This window comes from Salmo salar, chromosome ssa25, assembly GCF_905237065.1.
Source record: "Salmo salar chromosome ssa25, Ssal_v3.1, whole genome shotgun sequence".
In the NCBI taxonomy this organism is placed as follows: domain Eukaryota; kingdom Metazoa; phylum Chordata; class Actinopteri; order Salmoniformes; family Salmonidae; genus Salmo; species Salmo salar.
The window spans coordinates 14,847,859-14,870,967 of NC_059466.1; the positions used below are offsets into that span (position 1 = coordinate 14,847,859).

General features: G+C 43.5%; 1 protein-coding gene across 10 annotated transcripts in view; it reads left to right on the top strand.

The window, feature by feature from the left end:
* The first annotated feature begins 1,909 nt into the window (after positions 1-1,909).
* The window catches only part of LOC106586233 (rap guanine nucleotide exchange factor 4), a 52,245-nt gene continuing 31,045 nt past the window's right edge, over positions 1,910-23,109 (top strand). For 3 of the 10 annotated variants that reach the window (XM_014173279.2, XM_045707767.1, XM_014173280.2), the window contains exons 1-4: positions 1,910-2,095; positions 4,550-4,692; positions 4,793-4,881; positions 5,736-5,882. In XM_014173279.2, coding sequence (XP_014028754.1) covers positions 1,935-2,095; positions 4,550-4,692; positions 4,793-4,881; positions 5,736-5,882 — 540 coding nt within the window. In that variant the 5' untranslated portion in view covers positions 1,910-1,934. Of the gene's footprint in view, positions 2,096-4,549; positions 4,693-4,792; positions 4,882-5,735; positions 5,883-6,686; positions 6,955-14,076; positions 14,279-23,109 lie in introns of those variants that run through there. The other 7 variants (XM_014173284.2, XM_045707768.1, XM_014173282.2 and 4 more) reach the window with 6 other exon arrangements.

The following is a 23,109-nucleotide window of genomic DNA, read 5'->3' on the forward strand; positions in this document are numbered from 1 at the left end:
TGTATGCTTTGTTTCCCACATTGTTTTTATTCCCAATTCAGTGAGGTCATTATGGAGTAAAAGCAGTAATCGGATGGCACTTTCAAACATGAATTACAGTCTTGTTAACAAACACATAGTGGATTCAGGAAAATACTGCCACAGTTAGTGAGGCAAGATAAGATAGCCATTACTTCTACATTCCCATGTCTCAGTTTGTTACCAAGGCAACTCTAAAGGGAAAGACATGAAACAATCTATGTAATAAAAGTTTAACTGTATTTGAACTGAAAAAAATACATTCTATGGCCAAAATAGCAGCCAAAGTACACTAGAGCAGGCATAAGCGAATGTTATTCCCTGTCTGTCCTCGCTTCCTGCTACATGACTTCAACGCATGGAGCTTCAAATGTCACACTATACCCCTGCCTGCATAACTTACTAATATACTGCAGCACAGAATTCCCCTGATGTGCTGACTGGCCATTTAAATCATGCTGTTTGGCACATCTGTCTTCAGCAGCTGCTGCCTCTTGACTCCCTGGTTATAGCACACACACACACACACACACACACACACACACACACACACACACACACACACACACACACACACACACACACACACACACACACACACCGTCTGGACTTCGGATATTGTATATGGGAGGCATGTGGAACGTTCCCCTGCTGCCAATCCATAGACCCAATTGGGCTTGAGTTGCTTTTTCGGTGTTGTAGTCAGTGTGTTGAATGAGAGTGACAGAGCCTGCAGCTAGCTACCGTAGGGCTCCTATGGCTCTTTTTCATCTGAATGTCTGAGCACAGAGTGCAAGAGGTTCTCCAAATCAATCAGAGAGATGGTTGGAAACCAGAGTACTCTGGTTCACTCAAATCAATGTTAATGAGTGATTTTTGCAAATTTACAAAAACAGAAATCTCTCTCGGGTTGCCAATTGAATAGCACCATAATTGTCCTGTGATCCACAGCTACCAGTGTGCAATTCCAACAGTGACTATTCCACTCCCATGGGCAGACTGCAGGTATTTTCTTACAGTGGATATAAAAGCATCTGACTGTTTCCTCCCAATCATTTTGCTGCAGTGCTGTCACTGTAGTGACTGGCCTTCACAGCTCCTGTGCTGTTTATCGCTTGTCTGCATTGCTTTGTATTTAGTGTGCTTGTATAATCTACTGCAATCGAACCTCCATAGTCATAATGGCTTTGTAACCTATTCCAAAGTCTGCACATATCCGAGCTACAGTAGCTTCCTTTCCGGAGGAAATAGCTGCCTTTAGGTCTCAGGTAAGGTTATCCATCATCATTAAGGTGACAGACAACCCAGAACATTACCTCTGTTACATTCACCCTTCTATTCACCTTTGGTTGACCTCCTCCTCTCCCTATCAACACCAACAGCTGACTGATACCAGCTCTCTGGTGATAGGAGTCAAGGCACCACTGTAACCGATTTCCATCAAACCTTGGTCATCAGGCAAGGTTGCACACCACAAATGTCTGGCTTTAAAATGTGGTCGTCCCCCATTACTTTTGGTTAACAGTTGAGGGGTGGTTCTACAGATATATAAACATTCTCAAATTCATAGACAGAGCTTCAGATGCAAGGACTGACCATCCATCATATAAAAATTATAGTTCTAACCATGTTTTGATGCTATGGACTATACAGTGTTTGTTTACAAGCAAAAACTCCCAGGTCTGTATTGTTTTTGGAAACCTGCCAAATGTACAGTTGTAATTCATAGCCAAAAAATGATTATCCTATAAATATTTTGTTTTTAGAAAACACCTCCTAAATATCAGCTTTTTATATATATAAAACAAGATGCTTCAAAATGTTCCACTCAAGTAAACTATTGCGCTATAAAGATCACGAAAGGGCACCTTGCATGTTAGACTGACCGAGTGAACAGGGGACGGTTCAATTCAGCGATGCATCAGCACCTCTTTTTATTGGTCTATATGCCCCTTTCGCTCCTGTTCTATAATGGAAGTCTTTATTTCACCAAGTCTATGATCTCGCCGAAAATGGTAGCAGCGCACACTGGCCATTCCTCTGCGTCTGCAGAATGGATTATTTGCCTTGATAAAAGGTAATTTCACATTTCTTTCAAATGTTTTTTGGAAACCAACTTCTCACTTTTCACAATACTCAATTTATTTGTAGGCATTTCCTTCCAATGGGACCAGTGAAGGCTGTGTTTACTTGCCTTACAAAACTAGGTTATCCTCCACATTGCCATATGTTGCCGAACTAGTGAATTTTATACGTAGTTAGCCAGCGCAGCAGTTAATATCGCTTGGTTTCTGCCTTTATAAATTGTCTTCACAAATATGTCGTCTGATACACTGCTCTAGGCTCCGTTTTTATTTTATACTTCCAGCCCATTTATTCTTAAACAGATATGTACGGACTCAGCGTGGATGTTCATTCAGTTCTCATTAGCATATTGCAGTACTAGCTGATGATTCTGAAATAAATAGTGGGCCAGTAGTTTACATCAAATGTCACAAGGAGATCGACAAGAACCAGTTTACAAACTGCTAAGGTCCCAACTGTTTGTGCACTCCATTAAGTCAGTTGAGTGACTAGGGAGCGCTACTGGGTAAATGATTTAGATGGAAATATCAGTCATTGAGTGTTGAATGATCGTACTATATTTAGGACTGATACAGCAGGTCTCGCCATGATGGTCACTTGACCATGGGATCGTCCCTTTACAAATCAATGTTTCCTACTACTACTCCACTACTCTTCACGCAGATTATAACCTTTGGTCGGAAATACATGACTCATTTGATTCTTATAATCAAGTGAGATTTGTAAATGTAAGTGAATACCTCCTGGACTATGTGATGGAACAGCATTGTAAAGGTGAAGAACCTGTCAGGAAAAATAGAAAGGATATGTATTGCATCAGCTATTAGGTGATACAGGTGAGCGGTTGTGCTGTTTCACTGTTGATTTGCTCTAGAGCTTTAAACTTGCCATTCTAGCTTTGCCCAGAGTAACATGATACAAAGCTACCTGTCTGAAAGATTATTTCTAACACAGAGAGATAAGGCGGGGGCAGACATGGTTGGCCCTCAGGCAGCTGCTCTGATTACTGAGCTGTGGATAAGGCTGCAGGAGAACGGAAGGAGAGAGGCCCCAGCGCGCCAGGGAAACCTCCTCTGTGGTCTCTCCATTGGGCACTTTCACCTCCACGAGAGAGAGAGTGCATTAGCCACACGGCCGTGTGACTCGCTTGCCAAATGTGTTTACACAGTAAATGTCCCTTTGTCACTGTAGAGCGTACTAGGTACATTAGGCAGCGCAGCTTAAACGAGTTGCTTTTGGTGTGGCTTATCGTCACCTGCAGGCAAACATGGCTCACCTTATGATGTAGATGTTTGACATTTACAGCACAGACTTTTTGACTAGATTTTGGTTGGTTGTATAATTGTAAATTCGTCTGTCACTTTCCACACCAAATGTAAGCGCAAATACAATGTGAATGGCTAAATATAGCATTTCATATTTTAATTGATCTACTCTTGCATTAACGTAACAGGAAGAAAAATGCCTATACCAACTACCAAGACAGGTAGTCTCACAAATATGTGTTATGTGATACAATGGTTGGCTAGTAGGTTACAGAATAAGCAGCCATAATATGTCATGATGAAAAGTTTTAACTCACATGATACAATTTGGCGCTGTTTCGGGAGGGAATGACAGGAAATGGGAATAGCTGAATATGCAACTGTGTCCTCACATTTAGGAAGTATCTTTCTGAATCTGCCTCCAGGCATCTTGTTACACTTTATCAGTGTGGGGAGAAGTTATCTCAACGTCAGAGAGTTGAAAGTGTGTCAGAATGTTTTTATTTTTTTGCACACTTCACCCCCAGGCTATAGCTCGGTGAAATATTCTGCCGCTTTTACTGTGGCAAGTGACTCCACAAAGTCATGTGAAGGTAAGATAGTGGACCCTACAAGGTCTTGTCAATGGGTGTGAAGCATCAGGAGTCAGACAGAATCACATGGAAAATAGTTGTAGTGAACACGTTCTTATTTACAATGACGGCCTACACCGGCCAAACCCGGACGAGGCTTAGAGAACACTGGGATAACATATCACTCCAGCCCTCCTTAAAAGAGCACCCTGAACAGGTTAAATGCCCAAACCCATCTGGGATATTCCAAAATGCACCTAAACAGGTAGGCCTATTTCATCAATTAACATGAATTTCTCACTTAATAATGCATCCTTTTCACTCGTTTCAATATCAATGGCCAATACATAATACATTTGAACATATCAGGGCATAAAGTCACTTTTAACGATACAGATATAGGAAAATGCTTGAAAACGTTAGCAACATGAACAAACATTAGCAGACATTTGCAATCTGTTTTTTGGCACTAAACGAGAGGATATGAACGGAGTGGAACGTTTAAGGTGACAGGAGCTCGCCAGTGCTCAGCGTCACACAGGGTTATTTTCCTAATTCTCTAATGTTGTGCTGAATAACTGACTGATAGGACATTTCCTCTCCGTTCAGACCCGCTGAGCGCTCTGGGGAAGATGTGGACATCATACTGACCAGGCTGAAACGTGTGAAGGCCTTTGAGGGGTTCCACCCTAGCCTCCTACAACAGATATGCCTGTGTGGATATTACGAATGTCTGGAGAGAGGCGTCACATGTAAGTCCTGCAATTATGTTCAAAGACCAGTATGTTAGCAAGACTCTTACTCTGTGCATATCTAAAAATATGTTCTCACATCATCTATTTTCTTCTGTAGTATATCGTCAAGGAGATATTGGTACCAGCTGGTATGCTGTCCTCTCTGGCTCACTTGATGTCAAAGTGTCAGAGACAGCAAATCATCAGGTAAGATCAGTTGACTATGCCTGTAATTATACCCCCTTTTAATGAAAAGCAATAGTATTTATTGAGTAGATGCCATAAACAGTCGATGGCGTAAAATATTGCAAATGAACAAGATTGCAAAACGAAATGGCATATTAAAACCACTTCCCTGACTTACTGTGAATTACTTTCCTGTACAATATAAGTCACTCGCCCCGTATCCAATCGATTCGTTGGTTCCAAAAATAAATTGCCCTATAGCTAATCTTCATATTTTTTCATACAATCGTTAAATACCAAATAAGATAGGCATATCAGAGGTGTGTCCACTTTCCTGCCCAAAAAATCATTGGTATTCCTTATGTATTGCCTGAGATTGGCGAAAATCTTTCCAATAAGCCTACCTTTAGTTCTATTAGTCTCCTCTCGCGTCAAAAAGGATGAACTGCTCTGTAGCATGTGCATGAGGAGATCAAGATGCACATTAACCCTGGAGCTCATCTGAAGAGCCAACTAGAAAGGGCACTCTACTTCACAATGATTTGAGATTGCTAACCTTGGGAACACCAGGAGTCTTTTCCTATCATTACCAGTGACCCGTATGTCCAAGTCTGCCTGGCCCTGTGTTGATTGGAGTGATTTTAGAAGCTCTTTGTCTAATGCAAGTGTTCAGTGCTGCTAGATTGCGCCCCACCGTTGGGCGTGATCTGATCACTGCCCGTACCTAGCACTTTGAGTGCCTCTCAATGAGGCCCATTTTTTAAGGGAATAAACACATTTGATTAGCGTAGTCCTCCCTACTTCCTCCCTGTCTCCTCCTATTGAAAACAACCAGGAACCATCCAAGAAGAGATGCTTTTTGGTGTCTCTTGTAGGATGCGGTTACGATTTGCACTCTGGGGATTGGGACAGCGTTTGGGGAGTCGATCCTGGATAACACCCCTCGGCACGCCACCATTGTTACCCGGGAATTCAGTGAACTCCTCCGCATCGACCAGAGGGAGTTCAAGTCTCTGTGGGAGGTAAGCACCTCTGCAGTACTCCTCGCTATTGTGGATTCATGCTTTCAATACACCGTCCAGTATGACTTACCTAGATAGTAGCTGTAGTTAAGTATCAGTGGACTGATAATACCCACGCTGAAAATAATGAGGCTTTGTGGGGCTTCTATATTCTGGCATTTTCTTTGATCTTTGCAGAAGTGAGCGTGCAGAATTGTTGGTAAGTTGTTTACCCTTTGAGGTGTGTCTCTGAGGCATTGGTTTTTACTTGTGTTTATACACTGTGTATAGATCACATGAGCAGGACATGAATGCTTAAAGTAGACCACAAGAAATAGCCTTTTTTTTATATATATTTTAATTGGGATAGTATTTCTTTAGTGGTAGTTCACGAAAGCATCTGTTTAAAGTTTCATTAGACCTTTTGACCACTAGGGGGAAGTGCAGTGTTATAGAGATTCTGTGCACTTCTTCATATTGTGTGGATACATTGAGGATTGTGGTTAGATCGCTCGCTTCATCATTTAAGTCAACATTTGGAGCCATTCTCCTCTTCAATTAGTCTAGGAAAAATAGTACCCCTGCGAAGATTCTTTGCCCATATCTGCGGAACATTGTTCCTTGTACTCAGGGCATAATAATTCCATGGGAAATTATTTTTTTGAAGAGCAGTAATGATATCTGAATGTCTCCGCAGCAGGTTAGACAGTTATATCCCTTGCCACTGTGTCCCTTCCTGCCCCACTGAGCTCCTCTCTCCCCTACCCCAACCCCCCAGCAGTACAGGAAGGTACTAAGCACTGAGTTGGCCGGGATGGAGGTGCCACACTGTCCAGAGGCCCCTGTCTGTCCTGGTGGAGCCACTACACTGGCTTCCTGAGTGAGAGAGCTGGTTTCCTCTGAGAGCAGAGGGCAGGCAGGGGGCTGTTAGTGTTAAAGCTATGGACTGTATGTCACTCGCTGGTCCTCCTCACTTGAACTGGAACCTGAGCCTTGTCTGGATGTAGCCTACTGTGTTTAGGCTGTGGACAACCACATGGAAATACTACTCTCTCTATCCAGAGAATAAGTTCTTCTGAAAGGTTGGTCTGAGGTGAGCCTACCGAAAAAGGCTTTTAACTGCGAGGCAGGAACATTATCATTTTACATTTGCTTATGCTTCATTGATAGGGCATGTTTTTGTTCCGTCTTCAGATATCTTCTACCCACGGTTGCAGTTAGCTTTTTAGAGCAGGAATAAAAGGAGTACTGAGTGATATAATGACCGACTATATAGCTTTCAGTTTGATTTGAAGATGGTTTCAGCTCAGGACTTTGGATGACCATGTCGTTATGTTCAAGGGATTTTCATTTGAAACTATTTCCGCTTTACAATGATATCTACGGATGAATCTACTTGTTTGATGAGTTCAAACTTTTCAAATGGGAAGGAAGCTTGTGATGTTAGTGATGGTGAAACAACAGCTTGTCTCGGCATACATTTTTGGCTGTTATCAAATCTGATTGGTCACATACACATATTTAGCTGACGTTATTGCAGGTATAGTGAAATGTTTGTGTTCCTAGCTCCAACAGTGCAGTAGTATCTAACAAGTCACAACAATACACACAAATCTAAAAGTAAAAGAATGGAATTAAGATATATAAATATTAGGACGAGCAATGTCGGACATTCTTTACGAACATTCTTTAGTGTCTAGAGATGTCTGCATCTCCCCCGCTATGATGTAAATGTTTTGTTTCGTTGACTATTTCCTATTACTAAAACAGCCTAGTCATTGGAGGTAGGAGCTCACAGCTCCATGCTTAAAGAGATGATCTGGTACTTTTGTATACCTTTGAGCCAGTAATTCGGAAAATAGTACTCATGAGCCATAAGTGGTCCCCCAAAATTGCGTACTATGTCACGTGCAGATATGTGCACCACGTCATTCCCTTCTCTCTCTCTCTTTCTCTCTCTCATCCCTCTCTCTTTCTCTCTCGTCCACTAAGCTGTTGGGCCCGGCCCTGCAACCTCATTGGATAACGCTGGGAGGCTTCTTGCTAGCTGTCACTAAAATGCGAGGGGCTTAAGCTCATTGGCTACATTACATTTACATTTACATTTAAGTCATTTAGCAGACGCTCTTATCCAGAGCGACTTACAAATTGGTGCATTCACTTTATGATATCCAGTGGAACAACCACTTCACAATAGTGCATCTAAATCTTTTTTTGGGGGGGGGGTTAGAAGGATTACTTTATCCTATCCCAGGTATTCCTTAAAGAGGTGGGGTTTCAGGTGTCTCCGGAAGGTGGTGATTGACTCCGCTGTCCTGGCGTCGTGAGGGAGCTTGTTCCACCATAGGGGTGCCAGAGCAGCGAACAGTTTTGACTTGGCTGAGCGGGAACTGTGCTTCCTCAGAGGTAGGGGGGCGAGCAGGCCAGAGGTGGATGAGCGCAGTGCCCTCGTTTGGGTGTAGGGACTGATCAGAGCCTGACGGTACGGAGGTGCCGTTCCCCTCACGGCTCCGTAGGCAAGCACCATGGTCTTGTAGCGGATGCGAGCTTCAACTGGAAGCCAGTGGAGAGAGCGGAGGAGCGGGGTGACGTGAGAGAACTTGGGAAGGTTGAACACCAGACGGGCTGCGGCGTTCTGGATGAGTTGTAGGGGTTTAATGGCACAGGCAGGGAGCCCAGCCAACAGTGAGTTGCAGTAATCCAGACGGGAGATGACAAGTGCCTGGATTAGGACCTAGAACTCGACTTGAAGCTGTGCCACGCCATTTTCCCTAAATTTCCCGGGAAATGTAGGGAAAATGCCATGGCACAGCTTCAAGAAAACTATTTTGTGGCTACTTGAGGTAAGACAGTAATTCTGCTAATAGATTAATCATGTATGAACTACACATTGACACACCCAGCCCAAAGCTGGAGGTTTGAAAATACTTTCTTAGTCACCAAAGTACCGGAGCATGTCTTTAATTGCTCTAAATAGTGTTCAGTGATAGCAATCTCCTTTGCTCTAGCCACTCCAGCCAATGCCAATGACAGACCTTGGGTTCAGCAAAACATCACTCCATCATGACTTTGTTGCTTGACATGCTGAGTTAGCTATGTCCCACAAGCTGTGAATGACTGAACGGCGATCAAAAGTGAACGCTGTGAGCTTTCCCGTTGACAAGCTTTAAATGAATTATGTTGTCAGCGTGTCTGTCATATGGCCCTATACGACTTTGGGTTCAATACTGTATGCTGTCACTCAGCATTTTGCTCACGTTCACAGAACATAGATTGAAACCAGATTGAGTTCATCCCTTTCAGTTCTTTTGAGAATCTCCTCTCTCCTATGTGTCAAGGTGCTAGACACATCTTGTTATAGGAATATTCAGCCCTGCTTGTGCTTTCCTGTGGAGCCCTGGTTTGAGACGGTCCAGGGGTGCCCATTTATTTCTGTCAGACATGCCGCAATTCAGAAAGTGCTCCTGATATCCTTTTACTAGCAGCACAGGGCTGTATAAATTCTTCGTTTTCTTAGTTGTTTATACCCTGCCTGTTTACGATATCTCTCTTGTACTGTGCTGTAATTGATTGTAAATGCAGACTAACTACCAGCGGCATAGGCAACCTGACTTGACATTGTGTGTTATTTTTTTGTTGTTGTGATTGAGTCAAACACAAAGCTCATTAAAAGGCAAATGGTCTCCCTCAAGCCATGACTTAAAAATGATTGAGCAGCGTATTAGCTGTATTTAATGATTTGTCTGAAGAAACAAAGAGTAGTAGTTCCATTAGGAGTAGCTCCTTTGGGAGTTGATGAACAGACAGATATGTGTGAGAGAGAGAGAGAGAGAGAGGTCACGTTGAGGTGATGCTGACCGGAGTTGTCCTAACCCAAGGTCCATCCCCCGAGGAACAAGATGCTTAGGGTAAGGGAGGGCCTTGACACGCATGAACGAACACACACACACACACACACACAACTCCACCCACACATCTGAGATCTCTCTCCCTGCAGAAAGCCTTGGCCTCAACACCCCTACAGACTGAGAACAGCACAGCCTGAATAGGCTGACTATTATTTATTCATGGCTGCCATGTTAAGTATTCAGAACACACTTTTCTTCCAGTCTCTGAATTCAAAACATCACCAAAAAAAAGTCCAGGCAGTATGTGGATTTTCACTTCAAATACCTTTATACAAGTATTTCTACTGATGGCCTTTGCTCCCCGTTTGAACATTTTTGCTCCGTCAATCTTCTTCAAAAGCGTTGCATCCGTTCATGCTGAGGCGAATGGGACACAAACCATTTGTGATTACGGTTTGATATACTGTCCCGCTCAGCTTGACACTGAAGGTGGTGGCAGTCACAGAAATGTTGCTGGAACATGCAATGTTGGTTTTCTCTACTCCCCTGACTCCCGCCTTCAACAACAATGTCAACTGTCGCTGCTATCAGGCATGGCTCCCCCCCCTCACATCCAAGTCTGGCTTATGTTATTGGGAGAGGCAGGCATGTGCTTGTTTATTTAACAGATCAGACATGGGCTGTGCTCTGCACACACAGGAACACTGGCTGAGGCTCCAATGACCTGATCATCAACTTACCCTATACTTTGTTCTCTGCTTCCGTCGGTCATCGAGAATGAAACAACACAATTGCGATTTGTGCTTTGCTTTCTTGCATGACAGCACGATCTAGATCAGTAGCCTCTAGCCAGCAGATCCCTGTCTCTGTTCTGTGTGCTTGTGGTGCACATAGGATTCACTTTCATACCCAGGATTTTATTGTAGCCCACTTTTCTGTTATATTATTCGCTGTACATCTGTGCTGTAGGGTAGTGGAGCGACAGTGTTCAAAGGCATGCCTAGTTAGCGTTTGTGCATGACGGGCAAGCCCATGCAGTGTTGAGGCGAGGCTCTGTTGGAGGCAGGACAGTGGGTGGGGTGGTGGGCGACCACTTTGAGCTCACTGGCTTTGGGTGCTGACCTGTAAAGTGTGGAGTCATCTGCATACATAGGCAGTGTAAGACCAGTGGCAAGTGTGCGTGTGTGCGCGCTACATCTAAAGGCCGGCAGACCCAAGTCCTTCCCAGAGAACAGTGCATATACACACAAGTAAAGAGCACTGAGATTATTGTATCAACAACACTTCTATTTATCTCCTTATCTGTTCTCGCAGTCGTTGTATAGTTAAAAACGTTAGAACAATGATTTTCAACCAGGAAGAGAATCAGCTTTTCATGGCTGATTTTTGTTCAATCAGATGGAACCATAAGTGATCAAAGGGATTACATCATCTGTATATTCACCATCAGATGTGCACATTCATTGCGCTCACTCACTCTCTCACTCTCTCACTCACGCTCTCTCACACACACTCCAGTGGATGATGTGTAGAGAGGAGAATTGCTAAATCTGTCACTCTCTCAGTTTTCTTGGTTGCATTTCATTGTTTTTGCACTTAGTGGTGTAGTCAGGGCTATGTGAATTGAATATCCATGCACTGTTATTACATGAGGAGAATAGAAATTGAGGACATAGAATTACTAATTTTGTTTATTCACAATGGTCCATTATTTACTGCATTGTAGACTTCACAATTCATCATGCACTATTTCAGTCTCTGAAAATGTGGATGTAACCCAACCTTATCTAATAAATTACTTTGTCACAAACAAAGTCTGGACAGAACTGTTCAAAATCGAGCTTTGTGTTCCCTGTCATGCCACGTTCCCAATCTTTTACAAACACATTATTGTAACCTCCCAGAGCGTTTGTCTAAAGCTGACTGAAAGTGTACTAAACCAATTTAGACAGGCCAGGCTTGGGTCACCGATCAAAGTGTGAATTTTGGCCCACTGAAAACCAAAAACAAGTTGTGATTTACAATTACATGATTATATATGTCATCTTTGTCCAATCAATTCAGGATTCTTCTGTTTCCCCAAAGCAGCCGTGACAGACCTGTGCGGCTCAGCGGCTGGATATGAGGTGTCCACATTTACCAGAGCTCCTCCACTAACACACATGCATCTGCACCTGCTCATCTCCTTGCCTCTCCCCCTGTTTCACTCCAAACCAACTGACAGAGTGGCCATTTCACACAGACACTTCTCTCCAATTTTACTGTCTCTCTTTTAGCTGATTCAGGGTTAACTTGGCTGCAGTTGAGCAGTTATGCAACACTGGCAATACTGTTCACACCCTGGGGCTTTGGTCTGTTCTTCCTGTCACACCAATAAATTGACATTCGTTATTACTACCTCACTGCAGTAGTGGGGGGGGGAGTTCCCCCTATGGCACGGAGTGTGGCTGGCCCTTCTCCATTGTCCTCCAATTATTACTTTAATCTTTGATATATTTTTTTGCAGTGGTCAGCCCTCAGATACTAACATATTTACAACCTGGGTAAATCTAACCTTCCATACATATTTGCCCATTGTAGAAGTGCTGAATACACCTGAATGCCAAAACATTCAATGTGCTCAAAGTTGACCCATTTTGCATACCCCACCATAACATGAGACATCCATGTATTAATCTCTGGAAAAGAGAAACGGTTGAGATTGATATCATTTTAAAAGCTTATAAACATGTTGTGTCTCAACCGATGGTGGGCAGAACACAAAAACCTCAGCTAGAACTCATGCAAACATGAACGAAAATCGGCTTGCACATGTTTTTAGATAATTGACTTTAAAGTCGCAGTCAGCAGTTGAAACAATAACAAAGTGTACTCCCCATGCCTGTTTCAGTAAAAAAGCTGAAGCGATAGGGCTGGAGATATGTAACCACTCTCAAATTCACGGACAGAGCTATGGATACATGGACTGACTATCCATGAAATCAAAATTAGCATTTTAGCCATGTTTTTTTAGGCTAAAATAGTTTTTTACATTTACTTTGTTGATAAACATTAGAGTGAAACAAGCTTATATTTTGGGTTCTGATGACAGTTGAACAAAGCTCATGAGGCAATGGGTACATTTCATTCATTTGGAAGTCCAAAAATGGATGAAGCAACTGCCCCTTTAAAGGGAAAACAAAATCTGAATTATTATAAAATAGTTTGACAATCCTGTTTGTAAGTTTTTAAATATAATTAAACTCAACCATTTCTCTTTTCCAGTGATGAAGACATGGATGTCTCATGGTGTGGTGGGGTTTGCAAAATGGGTCAACTTTGGGCACCTTTATCTCTTGAATGTTTTGGCGTTCAGGTCCAAAAAGTCACTTTCTGACCATTTCTTCCATGGGCAAACATGTATGGAAAGTTGTTTGTTTCAGTAAAAAAGGATGCAGTCAAAAAGTGATTGAATTCAAATGGATTTACCCACGTAACAATGTTGTCAAAAACACTTATTTGTCTGTTTGGCTACAAGGCCAGAGTTAAAAAGCTGGAGGCCTGTGTGGCTGTAATCAGTTGGAAGGTCAAAGATTCCATCTGCCTACTGACCTCGATGAAATGAAGAGAGGCTAAGAAATAGAACCCGGAGTACTGAATGTACGGAACATTTTAGGGTCAGAACTCACTAAATAAAGGAGAAAGTATTCAGGGCATCAAAAAGGATGTTTGTTTTATGGCTCCTTGTCGCCCCTGAAGAATCGGAGGCCAAGAGCGATCGGAGTCCAAAAAGCTATTACTCCAGTTGGCTTTCTGCTTTGTTCTGGATGTAATGTCACGTAATAACTTGCTGTAGGCCCAGTGTGCCTGGACAATACAAGACTGTCAGATTCATTTCCTTCCAACTGTAGGTATGAACATGCAATTTTGAATAATTAATTTCATGAATGCCCTGCTTGGGAAATGGCGACATGGGTGCTGTTGAAGGTGTAACATTGAAGGGTAGGTAACTGCATGGAAGATGACACAAATTGTTGGTATCCTTTTGTAAAACTATGCTGAGTGTTCTCCCAAACCGTTGTTCCAGTGTTATGTATTAACTTTGTATTATTTTCAAGACAGGGGAGCACTTCAAATACATATCTGTGTTCTGTGTAAACACGACTTAATGGTTTAAATAATACAGCAAAACCCCCCTATGTCCCTGCCTTTTGGGACCACATGAGCAAGTTCCAACTGTGTCTGCGCTGCGTGTAGTGTAGTGTAGCTGTGTGCCGCTGCAACGGAGAGAGCGTCCGCTCATGAGTGCATGGTGATTGGAGGAGTGGAGTGATCGCCTAGCAACTGCTTCATGTGGGAAATCAACTGGCTGGGAGGCAGGGACTCTACTGGGCACAGGCAGGCTGGGTTCAACTCACTCTGCTCTGAGAGAGGGATGAAGGCTGGGGCACCAGGACTGGACCACACTGACAACCAGGGGATGTGAGGGAATTCAGACCAGTTACTGACACAGGGACTCTGAAAGGTGGATTCTACTACTGGGAGTGTAGAATCATCTCATGAAGATAACTAGACTGGGAACACGTGTAGGTGAGTCTTGCTTTATCAAACCTTTGTGTAATGCTAATGTGGAGTTTAGAAATGGGATAAACTTCTAGGCAATTAATACATTTTTAATAAATGACACATTTTGAATGTGTCTTTTGACTTCTACAGAAACCTATCACAAGGAGTTTAGAAATGGGATACACTTCTAGACAATTAATACATTATAACAAACTACACATTTTAAATAATGTGTCTTTTGACTACAGAAACCTATCACAAGGATAAGCATGCTTAACTTATGACTATAACTTAAGCTATAATGTTTTGGAAAAGTTTGCATGAAATGTCTCTTTGCTGAAAGGCTTATGCTGCTTCCCCAAATAGTTTTCGAAGCGGCCTGAAGTCTGCCAGACAGTGGAGGGTATGGACTAGTTAAGGAAATGTCTTGAGAGCAGGCAGTAGTTTGTATGATATATGTTATGTCATCTGGGATGAATTATTCAACATACAACATCCATGCATAATGATGCTCAGAGCGCACAATGTGCAGAGGAGCGAGAACATGAGCTGTGAATTTAGTAATGTGACAAGTTGTCATATTTTTGTATTTCAAGACTTTGATTTTAAAATCCAGTATTACTGTAGATCCCATGCCATACATATGATCACTGATATATGTTCAATGCATGTCAGCATTATTTTAGAAATGTTACTGTATGTTTTGACAAATGGATAATGTTATTTTAGAAGTGTTTTAGTATATTTGTCATGCCCTGACCTGAGAGCTGTTTTATTTCTCTATTTTGTTAGGTCAGGGTGTGGGGTGGGCATTCTATGTGATGTATTTCTTTGTTTTGGCCGAGTATGGTTCCTAATCAGAGGCAGCTGTCTATCGTAGTCTCTGATTGGGAATCATACTTAGGCAGCCTTTTCCCACCTGTGTTTGTGGGTGGTTGTTTTCTGTTTAGTGATTTTGAGTAAGTGTATGTTAACTCTTCGTCACGGTTTGTTGTTTTTGTTCATTCAGTTTATTTTGTATGTATTGCATAGTTTCACAGTTTAATAAAATATGTGGAACGATAATCACGCTGCACTTTGGTCCGCTTCATCCTACGACAACCGTGACAGAATCTTCCACCACCAAAGGACCAAGCAGCGTGGTCAGCAGGACAAATGGACATGGGAGGAAATCCTGGACGGGAGAGGACCCTGGAGGCAGGCCGGGGAATATCGCCGGTCAAGGGAGCAGATGGAGGCTGCGAGAGATGAACGGCGAATATATGAGGCACTATCATGGCAACAATGGAAGCCCGAGAGGCAGCCCCAATAATGTTTTTTTTTGGGGGGGGGGGGGGCACACGGGGAGATTGGCAGAGTCAGGGTGGAGACCTGAGCCAACTCCCCGTGCTTACCGTGGGGAGCGAGTGACTAAGCAAGCACCGTGTTATGCGATGATGCGCACTGTGTCGCCAGTGCGCATTCACAGCCCGGTGCGATCTGTGCCCGCGCCCCGCTTTTGCCGAGCTAGGTTGAGCATTCAGCCAGGAAGGGTGGTGCCAGCTCAGCGCTCCTGGTCTCCAGTTCGTCTTCTCGGTCCAGGATATCCTGCGCCGGCTCTGCGCACTGTGTCGCCAGTGCGTATTCACAGCCCAGTGCGTCCTGTGCCAGCGCCCTGCATTTGCCGGGCAAAAGTAAGCATCCAGCCAGGACGGGTTGTGCCAGCTCTATGCTCGAGACCTCCAGTGCGCCTCCACGGCCCAGTATATCCTGTGCCTGCTTCACGTACCCGGCCTCCAGTGAGTCTATCCAGCCTGGTACGCCATGTTCCTGCTCCCCGCACTCGCCCTGAGGTGCGTGTTACCAGTCTGGCGCCACCTGTGCCAGCCCCACGCATCAGGCCTCCAGTGCGCATTCCCAGTCCAGAGCTTCCGGCGACAGTTCCCAGTCCAGAGCTTCCAGCGACGTTCCCTAGTCCGGTGAGACCTGTTCCAGCTCCACGAAAGAAGCCTCCAGAGATGATCCATGGTCCGAAGCCTCCAGTGATGATCCATGGTCCAAAGCCTCCAGTGATGATCCATGGCATGAAGCCTCAGTGATGAGCCATGGCAAGAAGCCTGTAGGGATGATTCATGGCCAGGAGCCTGTAGGGATGATTCATGGCCCGGAGCATGTAGGGATGATCCATGGCATGAAGCCTCCAGTGATGATCCATGGCCCAGAGCCTGCAGTGATGATCCCCAGCATGGACCCTGCAGCAACGGCCCGCAATCCGGAACCTCCTGAGACGGCCCGCAGTCCGGAACCTCCTGAGACGACCCGCAGTCCGGAACCTCCGGTGATGATCCACGGTCCGGGTCCTTTGGCGACGATCCAGGGTCCGGTGACACAAAAGCGGAGGGATCAGCGGGCAGAGCGGGGGCTACGCCCCGAACCGGAGCCGCCACCATGAGTAGATGCCCACCCGGACCCTCCCCTATAGGTTCAGGTTTGCGGCCGGGAGTCTGCACCTTTGGGGGGGGAGGGGGGGTACTGTCACGCCCTGACCTGAGAGAGCCGTTTTATTTCTCTATTTTGTTAGGTCAGGGTGTGGGGTGGGCATTCTATGTGATGTATTTCTTTGTTTTGGCCGAGTATGGTTCCTAATCAGAGGCAGCTGTCTATCGTTGTCTCTGATTGGGAATCATACTTAGGCAGCCTTTTCCCACCTGTGTTTGTGGGTAGTTGTTTTCTGTTTAGTGATTTTGAGTAAGTGTATGTTAACTCTTCATCACGGTTTGTTGTTTTTGTTCATTCAGTTTATTTTGTATGTATTGCATAGTTTCACAGTTCAATCAAATATGTGGAATGATAATCACGCTGCACTTTGGTCCGCTTCATCCTACGACAACCGTGACAATATTTGAAGCATGCGTTTGTAGAATTAGTAACATAGAGAAGCCACAATGGTTGGAGAGGTGGAGCAGAGCCTGTGTGTGTGAACAACCGTGTGTATCAGAGTGGTTGAGGCAGATCAGATAGTAGCTGCCCTGACAGAGAGAAAGCGAATAGACACTGCTGTCATTGCGTTGATAAAGCCTCGGTTTGTATGATGGGATAAGTGATGTTTAAGATGAGTCACAGAGGAATAGTTGCACTCCTGTTATTATGAGTGTATTATTATATAGATATGGGGTGTTTTGGGCCTGTGTTTATACTTGGGTCTTTATTTAATTGCATAGAAGAGTTTTTGGCACTATATGATACAGTAGTAGCTTTTATTTATGTAATCCAGGTTTGTGCATTGGATTCTCTCCACCACAGTAATTCACGATTCTTCTTTCAGATTCAAATCCCAGGTAACTTCCTGATCTGGTCCCAACATGTCCTCCAGTTCAGAGAACAGAACACCAAAAAATCCCTGTGTATGCTTTTAAATCCTTCCATTCCACGCTAACAATGCTTCTTATCACAACCTCCTAAGATCACTGCTATAACGGGATCACAAACTGTTTCATTATCTGGTAAAAGTAATATCAGATAAAGAGTGAAGCGTTTGACTTAAGCCATTGTTTTGGCTGTTGCCTAGTTGTAAAACTGTCTTCAAGGACTTCTTGACAGGGATTATCTCCATAGACTGCCTTTACTTTGAACAGGGATTACCAATCCTGTTGACTCTGCTTTGTTGGGGGGGCATCAGTGACTGTGACCCTTCTATGTTAACCCAATAGGAAACGTTTTATTTTTATTTACATTTGGCTATAGATAATTCAAACAAATGACCCTTTAATGTGGAAACAAGTTCTTAACATCTTCTGGATGATCTACTGACGTTTGCACCAGTCTAACACTGTGGGATGGATAGGTTTTAGCATGTAGTCCTATATCTCCTCAATCTCATCTAGCCTTAATACTACTCCTAATGGACAGCGGGCAGGCAGCCTCTCTCAGTGAAGTGATACAGTAGGGCTGGCTAGGTAATCTGACATGGTGATTAGGACACTTCCTTTGATGCTGTGGTAGGTGTGTCAGGCAGGCCATCAATGAAGCTCTGTTGACCTGTCATATCACATTGCGTCAAATCTCTGCACACACACGGTTTGATGGTTGTGTAGTGCCTCCCATTTTTCAAATGAGTAAAATTGATATCTATCTGGTGTGACTGAATGAGACTTGCGGTTAAAACAGAATAAAATCATTTTGAAAGGTGCATAACTTCCCACGTAATCGTTCAGTTGTTATGAAATATTGAAATACTGTTTTTCTTGAGCAGCCATGCCCTTTGTGACCGCTTTACCTGCAACAGATGCTACAGAGCTTTGACCATTGTGTTGTTTTTCCAACCCTGATCACTCTACAGTAACTGGTGTGTGTAAAAATGAATCGATACTATACATATAATCGTGTGAGTGTTGAAAGTGCTCATTGTAATGACAGTGCTGAATCTCTGCTAATGGGATTTGGGCTAACTAATAAACTCAGCAAAAAAAGAAACGTTTTTCAGGATCCTGTCTTTCAAAGATAATTCGTAAAAATCCAAATAACTTCACAGATCTTCATTGTAAATGTTTTAAACAATGTTTCCCATGCTTGTTCAATGAACCATAATCAATTAATGAACATGCACCTGTGGAACGGTCGTTAAGACACTAACAGCTTACAGACGGTAGGCAATTAAGCTCACAGTTATGAAAACTTAGGACAGTAAAGATGCCTTTCTACTGACTCTGAAAAATACCAAAATAAAGATGCCCAGGGTCCCTGCTCATCTGCGTGAACGTGCCTTAGGCATGCTGCAAGGAGGCATGAGGACTGCAGATGTGGCCAATTGCAATGTCCGTACTGTGAGACGCCTAAGACAGCGCTACAGGGAGACCGGACGGACAGCTGATCGTCCTCGCAGTGGCAGACCACGTGTAACAACACCTGCACAGGATCGGTACATCCGAACATCACACCTGCGGGACAGGTACAGGATGGGAACAACAACTGCCCGAGTTACACCAGGAACGCACAATCCCTCCATCAGTGCTCAGACTGTCCGCAATAGGATGAGAGAGGCTGGACTGAGGGCTTGTAGGCCTGTTGTAAGGCAGGTCCTCACCAGACATCACCAGCAACAACGTCGCCTATGGGCACAAACCCACCGTCGCTGGACCAGACAAGACTGACAAAAAGTGTTCTTCACTGACGAGTCGCGCTTTTGTCTCACCAGGGGTGATGGTCGGATTCGCGTTTATCATCGAAGGAATGAGCGTTACACCGAGGCCTGTACTCTGGAGCAGGATCGATTTTGAGGTGGAGGGTCCGTCATGGTCTGGGGCGGTGTGTCACAGCATCATCTGACTGAGCTTGTTGTCATTGCAGGCAATCTCAACGCTGTGCGTTCTCACTCATGTGGTACCTTCCTACAGGCTCATCCTAACATGTCCCTCCAGCATGACAATGCCACCAGCCATACTGCTCATTCTGTGTGTGATTTCCTGCAAGACAGGAATGTCAATGTTCTGCCATGGCCAGCGACGAGCCTGGATCTCAATCCCATTGAGCACGTCTGGGACCTGTTGGATCGGAGGGTGAGGGCTAGGGCCATCCCCCCCCCCCCAGAAATGTCCGGGAACTAGCAGGTGCCTTGGTGGAAGACTGGGGTAACATCTCACAGCAAGACCGGGCAAATCTAGTGCAGTCCATGAGGAGGAGATGCACTGCAGTACTTAATGCAACTGGTGGCCACACCAGATACTGACTGTTACTTTTGACCCCCCCTTTTTGTTCAAGGACACGTGATTCCATTTCTATTAGTCACATGTCTGTGGAACTCGTTCAGTTTTCGTCTGTTGTTGAATCTTATGTTCATCCAAATATTTACACATGTTAAGTTTGCTGAAAATAAACGCAGTTGACAGTGAGAGGACGTTTATTTTTTGCTGAGTTTAGAATGAAGGGGTTCACGTGACAAGAAAGTAGGGAAATGGACAAGTCGATTGCATTGTCGAGAACAGTCTATTTTTCAGTTGTCCCACAACTGTGTACTGTTGTAAGATGGGCTGATATATATATATATATATATATATATATATTGTATATGTGTGTGTGTGTGTATGTATATATATATGTATATATGTGTGTATATGGGTGTATATGGGTGTGTGTCTTAGTCAGCTGATTAATTCATTTTCACAGATTAAGAACAATCAAATATACATTATCATTCGAGCATATTTCAGGTAGACTATAATATGGCTGCCCTGGCAAAAGGAATCATTGATGTATGATTGTTCCTCATCTGTATAGCGAGAGGCTTCCTATAGAAGCGGGTGCAGAGTACAGTAGGTCACAGAGGGGAGACTGTAGCTTTGTGAAAATGGAGTGTTTTCTGACACTCCTGCCATCAGCACTAATCCCCATCTAAAACAACACCCTTCTAAAACAACACCCCACCCACCGTCTCTCCACACCCCACCCTCTCTCCTTCAGCCAGCCAGTCCCTCAGGGGAGACACTTATTGGTTCAGTAGGGTCATTTAAGTGTTGGAGGCGTCTCCTGTGCACTGAATGCTCATTTGTTGCTCAGTTTAAGTGCTACTCTCAAGCCCAAGCCCTTTAATTGTCAACAAAGAAAGATGGGCATGTTTACAGTAACTGATCCTGAAGGCTTATTTCTGTGGTACTAATGTACATTGAATAATTAACCGAAAAAGCATGCTGTTATATAGATTGTTCCACGAAATGAGTGCCTTTTGCATCCTTTTGATATTTTAAGTAGAAATTGTGCGGAAATATAGAATTTTAAAGCCTGTCATATTAAACGAAGTGCCCTTTAATATAAACCACATGGAAAATTCTATAAATCAGATTTTTAATATGAATAAAGTCTTGCTAAAATGCCAAAAGTCAGCCTTTTGACATGTCCCTCTAAGCATCCTCTGTGACTTCTTAGGAAGATTTTAACCTACTAACGCCAGCATTTCTCCAAGCTTTCACCATTGTAAAGCCCTAGTTATTTTGTTGCTTTGACAGTCATTTCTGAAGATTATTACCTATTTAATGTGATTAGTGACGAGTTTTAAGAAAAAACAACAACCTGTCCCTTATTTTAAGGTCGACCCTGTTACATGAACGTTAACTTTTTTTTCAAAAGAAACATTGAACGTCTGATAAATATCATAGTGTAAAAGCAGGTGAGCTGGTTCTACACTTTTTGACAATTTTCTGGTGTTTTGTGCTGGAAAACTGAGCGAGTCGAGCGTAACACGTCAACCCTGTTACCATTAGATAGGCTAGAAATGTAAATGTAAAAAAAATTGTGAAGCTTGCATTCAAGTGAAGCTTGCACCCCTCCTTGTTGCACACAACACGCTTCCCCCTGTCACAAGGGGATTATGGACGATTTAAGATGAAGTCGTCAACCCTGTTATGGTCAACCCTGTTACGATCAACCCTGTTACTTTATTTGGCACCTAATAGGCACTTACTGTAGTCATTTTTTTATGTAACCTCTTGAGATGGGACAACGTATTTATCATGTAGTTGAACATGTGCTCTTTATGACAGAATGTAAAACTTTTATTTTTTTACACTAGTCAAAAGGCACCTAATTGCTGGAATGACCTATATTCTTTTTCAGACAAATGTGATGATTAAGGTAAGTTCTAAGATTGAATACACGCTGATACAGTATATAGTCTCATGGTTTATGATTCCATTTTTGCTCATATTTCAGCAACACTCACAGAGCACAGAGTCAATTAGCGTTTTGGACTACGTTAAGGGGAAATGCTTCTAAAATCAGAGGTCATTGAGCCATTTTCAAAAGGCTTCTTAATTGAGCGAAAAAGCGGTTTGCCTCTTATGGGATCTTAAAGTGATTAGCTGTGGGTATAATTCAATTTAGAATTTGACCTCTGGGAGCAAACTGCCATCCGGTAACAAATGACTCTGTAGGTTGGGCTTTCATTAGGTCTGTAGTAATCAAAAGATTTAAAAAAAGGATGCCAGGCAGCATCGATATGTTGCTAAATGCCCCACCCTTCATTTAGGCTCTTAGCCCATTGTATTATGCTTGTGTCCATTTACCTGTTTTTGGAAGCCCTTTAGCACATGCTGGTATAGGGTATTGATTTAACAGCAATCCATTTCAGGGATTTTGATGTGTTTGATTGATCACAATGGTTTTGTGAAGTGCAGTATTGAGTAAGTAACTAGCCAATCCAGTTAATATTAGTGAATTTGCATAAAGTGTTGATCTAAATGACCCTCTTCTTGATTTTTTGTTGTTGTGCAGCTAAGGTCTAGTAAGGCACAGTACACGCCTATGAAAGGTTCGCAGAAAGACACTCTGTTTGTTTTATTCTACCAGACAAGCATAGCTTTACTACACTCTCCTTGATATGGAAGCTCTTCACATAGAATTACACATGCAAATGGTTTCGTGCATGTTTGGATTATTGAAGTGATATTCCTGTTAATGTGCCCTTTGACCCCTACTGGCCCGTATTGCGTTGTCATGAGCTAAGAAACGGCATTTACATTGACATGGGTATAACGTTTGTTACGTAATGGTCATGCTGCAAGGCACAGCTGCAGTATAAGCCACTTATGGCCTTATTGTCATGCTCTGATTCCTCAGAGGATTGCTCTCTACATGTAGGATGAGTGCACTAATGCTCACAGACCGATATGGGTAGAGGCGATGCCCAGTAGTAGGAGTCTGGGGAGCATATAGAGATAGGCCTAATCTACAGTGCACCAGAAAACCACAGGAACCCAGCTGTTCCTGTGCTCTGATGGGAGGGACTATGCAGTGTAAAGAGATCCAGACACATTTTCAGAGGTTTGGATGCTTCCCTCTCGTGTGTGTGTGTGTGTGTGTGTGTGTGTGTGTGTGTGTGTGTGTGT